General features: G+C 45.3%; 1 protein-coding gene across 1 annotated transcript in view; it reads right to left on the bottom strand.

Moving 5' to 3' along the window:
• Positions 1-325: 325 nt before the first annotated feature.
• The window catches only part of homer2 (homer scaffold protein 2), a 32,317-nt gene continuing 20,522 nt past the window's right edge, over positions 326-12,120 (bottom strand). The window contains exons 3-9 of the mRNA XM_030090477.1: positions 10,568-10,699; positions 10,301-10,393; positions 9,581-9,720; positions 6,742-6,898; positions 5,716-5,826; positions 3,722-3,802; positions 326-2,309 (exon numbers count right to left, since the gene is read on the bottom strand). Coding sequence (XP_029946337.1) covers positions 2,121-2,309; positions 3,722-3,802; positions 5,716-5,826; positions 6,742-6,898; positions 9,581-9,720; positions 10,301-10,393; positions 10,568-10,699 — 903 coding nt within the window. The 3' untranslated portion in view covers positions 326-2,120. The remainder of the gene's footprint in view (positions 2,310-3,721; positions 3,803-5,715; positions 5,827-6,741; positions 6,899-9,580; positions 9,721-10,300; positions 10,394-10,567; positions 10,700-12,120) is intronic.

Here is a 12,120-nt window from a genome sequence, read left to right as displayed (position 1 = left end):
GCCGTGTATGTAAATCAACGTCAGAGAGGGAGGGGGGGAAAAAAAAGCATGCCGTGACGGAGCTTTTATGCTGGAGCCTCGGCGGGACTCAGCTCTGGCACTGCTGGATCGTTCCACCTTCTTTAAGCTTCTCATCTGGGGGGAGAAAAAAGCCTGCAGACCTTCACAGAATCAGGTAGCATATTTGTAAGCTTCACATAAGCCTGCATGTCTTAGTTTTGTCCACAGAAACTCAGCGGGGGATTAGAGAAGCCTCTCATCTCCGGTCTGTGGAGCCCATGGCGTGAACGTTGAGGGAGGAAACAGAAAAGACATGAAGTCGGCGTTGTAATTAAACTAAATTTTACCAATTGTCAGTTCTATTGTACAATATTGAACAGGAATCACAAAAGTGCACAAGAGGCATTGGTTCAAAAAGGAAGGATCATAACGCTGCGTTATCCAGATTCAGGCGAGTTTACAAACAGGGCAGAACAGAGAGAACAATAAGCAAAAAATCCCTTCATTAGATATTCCAATCCCATGACAAAATCAAAACAAATGAAAAACCATAGACTTGTAGTGTTACAGAGTAAATAAGTCACCACAAACATGTGTCTTTGATTTCAAATGTTTCAAAAGGTGGACTTCCACAGCATCCTGACATCCTCAGTTATAAAACCCTCCGAGTCCCGGCTGGTATCCCAAATCATTGTACATATGTGGCAACAGTGGGCTCGATGACATTGTATTTTATAAGAAATGTTATTTTCAAGAGAGGCACCAGAAATAAATAAACTGTAAAACAAAAGCCAAGGATGTGACGGGGTTGTGGTGAAACTAAAGGCCCATCATGCCATCTAACTGTGAAGTACACTTTCACATTATTCACCCATCGAGCAGCACCAAGTCCCTTCTCCCCAAAAATAACCACCACCATAACAAAAACTAGTGTTTAGGAAGCACATCAACAGCCTTGGAGACATAATTTTTTTTTGTTCTACAAATGAAATACTATTGCACACACACACAAAGTCCTTTAGAGACTACACTACACTCATGGCGAGATGGGGTTCCGTTGTCACTTTGTTCCTGGAGGAAAGCTCATGAAAGAAGAGATTTTCCTTCTTTATGCAAATATAATCAAAAGGAGTGTTTACCAAAAATACCCAGAATGAGAGTTAACAAGTTCCTGCTGCAGCCCCTTCAAGGAGTTGTTTTTTTTTTTAGGCAAGCACCTGCTCTGTTTTTGCCAAATTTTCCTCCCTGGGGATGGACACGTCTGCCCCTGTTTTCCATTACTTTGGACTTTTCAGGTTTTCTCACACAAATCAAACGAGTTGATATTATGGTGATGGTCATCACTTGGCCGGTTCTCCTTGCCAGGCGGATCTGGACTCACCTGGAGGCACTTTGTGTCGCAACCATTTATCTCATATCTGTATATCTAGATCTCTGTATATAATGTGCATATAATCTAAGGAGTACACACCGTCTTCTAACACACCTGAGATAGACAAGCGGCAACATCGAGGACAGTCAGCAGAAAGACTTCACCGCTAATTCTCTGAGGGGGGGGGGGGGGGGGGGGGGGGGGGGGGGGGGGTGAAGGGTGGGGGGGCCACAAGGGTTAACACCAATTATTACTTGAGTGATGCTGAACAGCATTGTCTTTGCGCGTTGTTCATTTCAGCCCTTTAACGTCCCTCAACGCCCCGAAAGCTCCGACTGCCCGTGTAGAAGAAAGAAAGACAGATGGACAGAATCCGAAGAACCCACCACCAGCTTCTTAAAGCCGTTTTCCCCCACAGGAACGGACAAGTAAGCTCAAAGTGTGACTCCGATTTAGTTTCACAATGCCAGCACACAAAACAGAACCTTTAGGTGGAGCACGCCGCCCCCCCCCCCCCCTCCTTTTATTCTGCCAGTCTTTCTCTCTCTTCCCCTCCTCTCTCTCTCTCTCTCTCCTTACAACATCTCTTTTTCACAAGGTAGTGTTTATTAGAAGCCAAAGCTGATAGTTTCTGAGTGGACATCACCTTGGGGGAATAGGTGCCACATAGTTTCTTCCCTGAAGACATACTGAAGTGAATCCTGTCGTCCCTGACCTCCGACCCTTTCAGCTCTCTGACACTCTTCCCTCAGTTATCAACACCCAGCTTGGAGAGGCCCTGTCTGAACTCGTGCAGTTCGTCTATTTTCCCGTCCAGGATATCCATGAACTTCTTCAGCTCGCTCTTCATGCTGCCCTGCTTCTGTCGACTGTCGTCTATGTCCAGCTGGAGACCCCCTATCCTCCCCTCCAGATCTGTGTTCTTCGACTCTGCAGCCTGCGGACAGAGATTAAGGGAAGAAAACAGTCAGCAGGTTTACAGTAAACAAGTCAAATTCTTTCATATGAATTTAAAAAAATTAAAAAAAAAAACTCAGGATATTTTTCCTTTTTTCTTTCACTTACAGCAGAAAAACTAAAAGCCACTCAGAAAGGAGTGCATTAGCAGTGACATATCAGCAAAAAAGTTCTCAGAGTAAAATATATAAAAAAAAAAAAAAATCATTAAAATGCCTGTATATTCAGGAAGGACAGTTTTATCTGGGTGGGGACGGATGGGTAGCGTGAGCGCTCAGACGAGCAGGCGACACGAGTGACACATTAATGCCGGAGATACCTTTGAAGGGAGGGGTTTAAAATAGGAGTGCTAAATGGGTGTTGTGCCTGAACGACTGTATCGCCCAGCTGACTCCTGAAACCTGAAGCCTCCGCTCCGGGTGTCGTCTTTAAATAGAGGGGAGACCACAAACGGAGGCCAAGAAAGTGGATCTTTCAGAATAAAAAGAAGAGCGCGGCTTTGTTTTGATCTGACAGAGGTATTTTGGTTAAATCCCATTGTTGAGTTGGATAAACTGCTTCGGCCATTTCTGTTGTTACTGTCATTCATCCAGCCGGCTGAAGCAGAAACAAAACCGAGAACTTCAGGCATGCCTGAATGTTGGTTTTGCTCTCCTCCATGGATGGCGGCACATGCCTGACAGCTCGGAGAGATAAAACCTGGCTGTGAGTCGGCCGGCACGGGGCGAAGACGGCGTCAGTATCGTGTCAGACTTGGCTCTAACGGGCCGCGGCCTCAACGACACCGCCTGGTACTTCTGGTTCGACAGAGAGTCGGATATTACCCAATGAGAAGTGAACTCTGGGAAAACAGGTGCTCTTTGTTGTTGCGGGGTTTCTCACCACCAACTTAATCTCGCAGACACAAACCCACGCGCCTATTGAAATGTTGGGCTGACTCATTAAAACCCAGAGCGGAGCCCTCGAACGACTTCAGCTGTTCCCAGCAAAAAAACAGATCAAATCTGCACCACCAGGAAACTAATAAGCCGTGACACAGATGCAGTATCGCCGCTTCGCAGATGAGGAAGGAGAGTTAAAAAAATAAAAAAAAACTTAAAAAAGAAACCCGAGCCTTTGAAAGACGTGATAATCCACTCAGCGCTGCGCTTCGGACAGACTTTTATTAATAGATACAGTAACTACAATGTGCGAGAGAGAGACACGTGACGGGAGTGTTGTGTCACCAGCCCTCGGGCGGAGTGATGAACAGAAACTCTCCTCCTATACCTCGGTCTGAAAGCGGCGCGCATGTGCCGGCCCGCCGTGTCCTCGCGCGTGTTTGAGAGTCGCACGGCTTTCCGTCCCGCCTTCCGTACTTCCTTTAAAGCGTCTGTGAGCTCCTGAACGTACCTGCAGCTTCGCAGTGATGGTCTCACACTCCGCCATGAGCTGAGGGATTATCTCCGCCTGCTTTCTCAGGTTCTCCAACTCCTGGGAAAGATCAGAGGTTTTACAACCAATTAATCAAAAGATATACAGCTCTTAAAAAAATGTGTATTGCTAATTAGTTCACATTTGGGAACATTCCAGTTAAATAAACAGGTGACGTGGGAGTTACTGCTCACCTCATGGCAAGAATCTGAGTCCTAATTGAGTGTTTATGTGGGGTTTGTTTACATGTTCTTCCTGTGCATGAGTGGGATTTTTGGGTTTACTCCTGCTGTCCAAAATGTGCTCAAGGTGAACTGGGGACTGTTAATATCGTTCAGATGTGACTGAGTGTGTGTGTGTGATCGTCTGTCCATGTTTACCCTGTGATGCAGCGTCACCGCTGATGAATGTGCAATATTTCTACCATAAAACTGTAAGCAGAGCTGCTAATATTACAAAGAAAATAAAATACCGTAAGAGATGAAGACAGAAAACATCAGAGACTAGTATGAAAACTGGAGACAGACCCTTGATTCGGCTGTTTCTTTTTTTCTTTTTGCCTCCGAGTCACTTGTTTGTTGTCGCCTCGGTTGTAACGTCTATTATCGCTGTGAGAATCTCCGCCGCGCTGCTCGCAGCCAAACACGCCGCGTACGGCTTCACCGCATCTGTCCTCCCTCCCAGCGCCTCCTCGCCATCTTATAATTGGTCGATCCTTTGTAGTCACCTGCAGCGGCTTGGCTGTGTTTGTTCCAGGCTGACCGGAGCGGGGGGTCAGCGCCACAGTGAGGGCTTAATAATTCATAGACAGGGTTTTAATTGGAGGAGGTGGGGATGCCAGTTTCTGGAAGGAGGTGAGTCACTTGGCAGACGAGCCTCTGCGGACCGTTTGTGCTTGTGGAGCGCCGGAGCTGCAGAGGCTTCTCCTGCGTGCGGGGTCAGCGTCTGGAGCATCGCGGCCGACACGCACAAGACGAGGAAACACTGGAGGCTCCCGTGAGACTCGAGTCTGGAGTTTATGGCCCATTCGAAACAAGCTCCGACTCTTCGATATACCTCCATTCCTGCTGTTGTGTACGGTCAAAGAACAGATGCATATCTTCTATAAATACTGCTTCCAGGTGGTAAACTAAAATATCCCAGACACTCTTTACTTCAGGCAATCTGGATGAATCGGCCATTGAAACGTTAAAAAGGCATTTACAACCCCATAATTTACACTCCTCTGGAGCCATATTTGCAATCTTGAAATCATTGGGAAAACATTTATTTTGTGGTCAAGTCACAGAAACTGTCATTTTAATCAAGCAATCTCCTGTATACAGAAAAGTGAGACAAACATCTGATGGTTCCAGGTTTTTTTTTTAAGTGAGAATTTGCAGCTTTCTCCTCATCTGGTTTCATAACGAGCTAACGCTGTAAACAGAAACGGGCCTGCTGACACCACCTTCAGCTCCGGGGAATCAGGATTTTTCACTGCTTCCTGCTGTTTTATATACAAAAAGAATACTCCAAGAAATGTCCCTCTTGTTTCCATCGTTCATTCCTGAACTCGTGGCTGCTGGAGTCGCCTCTGTATGAAGCTCAGTGCAGGACAGGGCAGGGAGACTGTAAAGTAAGTCCTGATCATTTGTCTACAGTCAGACGCAGCTTTTAAGCAGAAATGAGCAACGCTGAAAAGACTTCACACAAGGTTCATCCTCATTAGAAATAACGGCTTCACTAGGCTGCTCCATGGCATTTGAGCCAACGCTTCCTGCCCTTGACTGGAGACTTGCAGTTGGACGGGCGATTTTTTTCCCCTGTTGGGCTCAACCGAATCCAGATGAGGAAGGGGACAGAATGATCCGCTCAAGGTAACCCAAGTAAAAAAAAAAAACGAACTAAAAAGTAACTGTTTTAGAAACTTGAGGAGACAGCCGAGCTCTGGAGACCGATTCTGTTGGGATAGGACGAATGTGTTCAGGTCTCACCTGCTCTTTGTCCTGCAGCTCCGCCTCCAGCTCCTGCACCCGGACGGCCAGCTGGGCGTTTTTCTGCTTCTCCTGGTTGGCTTCGTTACACTGCGCTTCCAGCTCTGCAATCTGACACCAACAACCAAGGCATTTCCGTAAAATTGGAGCAAATGGCCGGCGATGAGCGCGATGTGTGTGTGGCGTGTTTGACGGTTGGCGATTACTGCACACGCTGTGAACGTCACAGCGGCTCGGGCCGCAGCAGTGACCTGACCTGGTGACCTCCATTTCTACATCCAACTATTGTGAAGGAGGCTGAATGTGTGACGGACTCCGAGCTGAAAAACCAAGCTGCCTCATTATCGCTCAGCCCGCAAGTAGATGTGTACATAACAGAAAACAGAGTGGATTGTTTGGACGTATGGAGAACAGCCTGGTGTGTTCTGAGGAACCGTTTGCTCCTTGACTCACTGCAGATGACGTCTGTGCACCTTTAGTCTGCCTGATCGATCGGAATTTCTGCTGCAGAGTCCTTTGCGCTTCCTGTTACTTGAATGACATTGATGATTCGCTAATTCTCTGCTTGTTGACAATTTGTACACCGTTTCTGTTGACATTTTCTTAAAAAAAAATGTAGTTTTTGTTTTAAATGAATGTTGAATTTGTTGAACCCTCTTGGGATGTTTAATAAGATAGATAAATTACTGTGAATATTGTGTCCAATAGAAGTTTTCTCATATTTAAAACTGAATGTTGCAGCATGCTGCAGAATAAAAAAGCATCACTGCAACACCAGCCCAGCTGCACAAACTGCCCACATTGATTATGAAACTAAAATGATTCTATTTATAGCGGGCTGTGATTCTGGTGCAGGGAACACAAACTAATGAAATGTACTGTACCTCAGTACTTTGCTCACTCGGCGCGGACACATTTGCATTATTTCTTTCACAGATGCGCTTCTAACCTGGCTCTTTCTCTGCCGGCGAGACCCGGATCTGTGGGTTTGAGTCGATTCCCCGTGAGAGTGCAGAACTGCTTTACCTTTTGCCTGAGTGTGTCACTCTCCTCCTTGCAGGTACTGAGCTGTTTCTTCCAGGTCTCCACATTAGCCGACGACTCCTGCAGCGCGTCCACCAGCCGGGCATTATTCTCTCTTAAAGTCTGAAGCTCTGTTTCCCACTTTTTGGCGTTGGTGTTGCTGCCAGGCGGGACAGACAGAGAGAGAAAACCAAGAAGACAGTTACTAAAGGAGGGAAGATTTTTCCTGATTTTCCAACTCTGACTTGACAAATACAGCTACAAAACCCTTCAAGTCACGGTCATTTAATAAGCTGTTGTGTAAATCACACCGTCAGGAGATATTCAGACAAGGAAAAGAAGAAAGGGGAGTTTATGAGAGTTTGAGGAGCTGCAGCTCTGATGCATACCGAAACACCGAAGCCCAAACGCTGAGCGGTTCTGTCTTATCAATAAGGTTGGAGAGATTGTGATGTATATTTAGCATGCATCGCTGTACCCTTCCTTATGCATGGCTGGGTTGGAGTGTTCTCCTCTCCATCTAATGTGGACAGACTTGCACCGCGGCATTCTGAACTCCTCGACTCGCTCGCTGCTGTCACGCTCAAACAAAATCCCCAAGCCTTGAGATGGCGCAGAGAAAGAGCCCAGATAAGTCAGAGAATAACGGCAAACCCAACAATATGCTGGAAATCCTCAGCAATACATGCGACCTTGGAGAACTAATATAGGCAGAGTGAAGAAACTGACTCAGTCAGAACATCGTGTGTAGGTTTTTTTGTTCGATTTCTTCAGCTATTTACAATTTTGTTTAATTCTATAACAAGAACGTACCTGACATTTCAGTTTGATTTTTCAGAAAACAGTCAGATCAAACTACTCAAACAGGTCATTTAAATAGTATTTAGGTTAACAGTGTGCTCCCTTTTAACCACACCTCCCTCAAACTTCTGACCAATCAAACAGCAGAGGGACATGAGGGGGAAAAAATCTGCACAGACGACGTGTCAACAGCGAACTGCGAGAAAAGAACGACGTCCCTCATCTCTCAGAGAGCAAGTGACTGTGTTTGTGCAGAGTACGTAAACTGCAATGCTCTGAGAAACACGCGGACATTTTGAATGCACTGAATTCCCGCACGGAAAGGCACCACCCTGGAATTTAACTCGGACACACTTGGGAAACGGCACTAACCACTGCACCGCCGCGCCACCCACAAGTTTCTGTGATTTCTCAGCGTACGATCTGAGCCTGGAGAATATTCACAAGTCCAGCAAAATGTTAATTTAACACCACAAACGTTACACATCAAGCATCAACAGCAATTTAATTTGTTCAGTTTGATTATTTCAGAGATTAGAGTCTGGAGCAATAAACTAATACACTTGAAGAAAAAAAATCTTTAATTCATATACTGTTAAGCACTTAACTTATTTCCTATAATTGTGTGTTTTGGGTGGACAGGGAGGTGGATGTGGACATTTTTCATGCAGTATTTCTTTTACTGAATACAAAATATACCAAACCTGTTCAGCAACTCTTTTATTCCTTAATTATTCTTCAGTTCTTTTGAATAAAATCCACATATCTGAACTCGAACTCACTCATGCATTTATTTTTTTAATGCTCCCTGTCCTATATACCTCTATATTTACAGGTAAACCCGGCTAATGAGTGCATTTTTTTCCCCTCTCATTCTGGATCAAATGTGAAGCAGGTTTTTTCTTCTTCTTCAGTGACCCGGCCGCTAATTCTGTCTAAATTTACTCACTGTATTTCAATCGACTCTCACACCCCGAGGTCATCTTAATCCCATCTGGAGCCACATCTGGTGTTTCGTGCAATTAACGATTTATATGCTCCACCACTGGATTATAAAGGACAGATAAACCAAATGCTGGAGAGGAGCGGCGTCATTCTTTTGATTAGATCAGATGATTTCGGAGCCCTTTGGGGAAGTAATATCATCCCGACTGTAATAAAACCAAGAGCAGGAACATTTGAGCGCAGTTTGGTGCCGAGACAGTCTCAACAGAAGGACCAAAAAAAAAAAAGTGTGAAAGCTATCAGGAGTGGCTGTGTGTGGAGCTACAATGATAACGCCTCTTGAAATCAGTTTTGCTCGACTGCGGTGAGCTCATGAGGCATGTTTGGGATTAACACACTTCATTACACCGTTTACATGACTCTGCAAAATTAATGACATGCATGAGTCCCATCAGATTGCATGTTTCAGTAAAATCAAAATCAGTCTCCTGAGCTCCACCGTGTTCCTGATGGCTGTTGTGATGTATAGCATCGCATTCTGATGGGAGGAATGCCATGTAGCCCAAAAATATATTCTCCTTTACTTTCTAACAACCTAACATATTTAACTACTTAGTTATAAGAATGAATCCAGGTGATTTTGATTTGGCGAGGAAACATCTTTTCATAAAAGTGAAAGAAAGTAGCGCAGGGCTGAAGTGGTTAGCAGTCTTGCCTCATCGAGAGAAGCTCCCTGGTTCGAGCCCAGGGTCTTTCAGTGTGGAGGGTCCAAGTATACAGTACTCAAAAAATGCACTTGAGTTTAATTTGTGAGTCTAGATTTCTCATAGATGTGAATCTTGGGATAATGTGATTCAGTCTTTGTCTTTAACCTGTTATGATGAGGCCTCCCAATGTAAGGAAGACCTGTCTTTGTCCATCCAACTCCGGCACCGACTTGAAGGAAGTGCAGATGAATGGAGTTTGAATTGAGGACAAAAGGCCAACACACCAGCATTTTAAGAAATGCCTCCATTATGAATGTGGGAAGACATCCAAATCAAATTGCTGAAACACTAAAGGTGCTGATGTGAAGTACCTATAAAGGACGCCTCACCTCTGTTCAACTGCACTCTTTAGACGCTCATTCTCCGTTTTCAGCACCGCCGCCTCTGGGCCCACATGAGAAATTTTCTCGTCGTCTGTGCCGTTAATGCTGGACGGCTGATTGTTCGAAGGTGTCTCACGTCCGGACTCCTGTTGAAGGCGCAGAAAGACACTTCAGAGCAGATCTCACCACTTTTTTTTTTTTTTCCCCCCGATCGGTTAAAGCCGATAAAGGTGTCTCATGAATCCCGTTCTCAGTGTGGATAAAGGGTCCTGGGCTTCTCTCTCTGTGAAGTGCTATGAACACCTTGGACGTGTCGGCGATGACAGAGGAGGGATGGGGAGGAACTGTTGCCAGTATTTATCATGTCATATGGTGCAGCAGCTTTCTGAGATGTCAGGGCTGAGTCTGATTCCCACCATCTGGAGCCAGAGGGAGCAGAAAGCTGGCGTGGCGGCGGGTGACCAAGTGGAGATCACTCGACACACGTCCAGTCGACGGTAATCACAGAACAGTTACATCTAGAACTGACTTCATTAAAAAAATGACAATAAAAAGAGGCATTTAAGGGCTTCGGATAACCTTTGACCCGTCATTCATGATTCACAGTCTCTACAGTTCTGTTCCGCTTCTCTCATGGTAAATGTCAGTCGTGAGTCAACAGGAAAGCAGGTGAAAAGCAGAGGTGTTGCAGTGAATCACAATTTCAGACAGCGAGATGTAATATACCTCGGAGTGATTACTCAGCGTCTCCACCTTCTCTTGAGATTTATCCCTTGCTAGTTTGGCCGCTTCTTTTACCTCCTGGAACTTCTCAGCAAACTGAAAACACAAAAGAGACATTAGTGGAGAAACAAGCAGAAAAGTCACACACAGTATGGGGGCTTCCTCTAAAAGTCTATAGAGCCAGTTACGTGGCGGCGGTGAGGACGGATGAGACCACTGTGCACGCTCGCTGCTGCACTCGCAGTGTGATGCCGTGAGGCTCGCGCTCACCTTTGTCAGCTGCTGCTCTGAAGCGAAGCCGAGCCCAAACACGGTGTTCGCCCTGCTGTCGGCCCACTGGCCAAACTTCTGGGACGTCTTGGTGAACGTCATGTTGGGTGTGATTGTACTGTTGATGATCACCTGATGGAAGAAAACATTTTTGTCATCCTGGATATTAGGATTTATTTATTTCCAGCACAGTCCACAGCTCCAGCTGATCGGTACATGTTCCTCCTAAAGCGGCCTTTTTGCTGTGTTTTGGCGTTCGTGTGCTTGGCTGAGACCTCGCAGAAGGACATCACAGCAGCTGCATTCACATAATGAACAGTCCCACCAATTTAGTGGAGGACAAAGCTCTATTGTAGCGCAGCCATGCCACAGTAAAACTGTAACACACTGCCCGTGCCTCTGCCCACACTGGAGCCTTTGATTACAATCGGGACCTTTATTTTTTTACTTCTTTTCGACTTCATCCACTTCATGAATGAGTCAGATTTACATGCATGTTTTAATTGCCTCGTATTGTTGAGAGGCTCTCAATCGCGCACAACGTCATACGTTACTACTCTTTCCTCAAAGAACTACTAGCTTAAAGAGCGCTTATGTTCTTTATTCTGGAGCGGGAGGCCAGCGTGTGGCGTCTGCACCGAAAGCAAAGAAATTAAAAATGCACCGATGAAGCGCACGCCGAACGGCGACGGCTCAGTTTCACAATGACATTTTGTGCAGTGGGAGTCTCAGTGTCTCACAATGTGCTGTGAATATTACAGCTAATCTTCAACCAGCTCCAAAGAGAAACTGAGAATTTGAGGTTTGCTGTTTTGTAATTCACACTACAACATAAAAATGAAATAGAAAAAAATATTCATTTGAAATAATTGCCTAATGACTATATGTACATATAGAGCATCTGTCTGCATTTATATTATTGAGGTTTATATTATGGCTCACTGTGTCCACATGAGGTGGGAGAGGAGTTTATATAAGTGATTCTGCTATGGAGTGGGAGGGTGTGTGTGCCTGGATTTGAACAACAAAATATTCTGAAAAACTAATTTTGTTCAAAAATTACAGAGAAAGTTCTACTCCTGTTGGTGAGTATTGATATTCTCTATGTCTGTGGTTCAGACCCTTAATCTTATTTTCTTCCTTGTAACAAGCCTGGGGGAAAAGTTAGTGTGCTTTAGCTGCAAATGGAAGATTCATACTGAACGATGCTGATGAGATGCACCGCGTGCGAAAAGACATGGTCACAAGTGGAATATATGTAAGGTTGGACAGCTGGATAAAATGAAGTACTGTCTCAGAACCGCTGGGGCATGGCGGGCTGTGTCGACTGTATTGCTTCCAGGAGCTCATAATGCCTTCAATAAAGATTTCTAAGTACCGGTAATACATCTGATCTGCGGTATGACTATTCTTCACTTCCACTCATAAAGCGTCTGAACTACTCCTTCCTGAAAACCAGCACAAACAAAGAGACATCCGGTGTGCAGCAGCGACTGCTGACCCACTAACCTCTAAAGCAGTCAAATGACACTCACTATATTTGCCTCCACGCC

Source organism: Salarias fasciatus, chromosome 1 (assembly GCF_902148845.1).
Source record: "Salarias fasciatus chromosome 1, fSalaFa1.1, whole genome shotgun sequence".
Classification (NCBI taxonomy): Eukaryota; Metazoa; Chordata; class Actinopteri; order Blenniiformes; family Blenniidae; genus Salarias; species Salarias fasciatus.
This window is presented reverse-complemented; position numbering and strand designations above follow the sequence as displayed.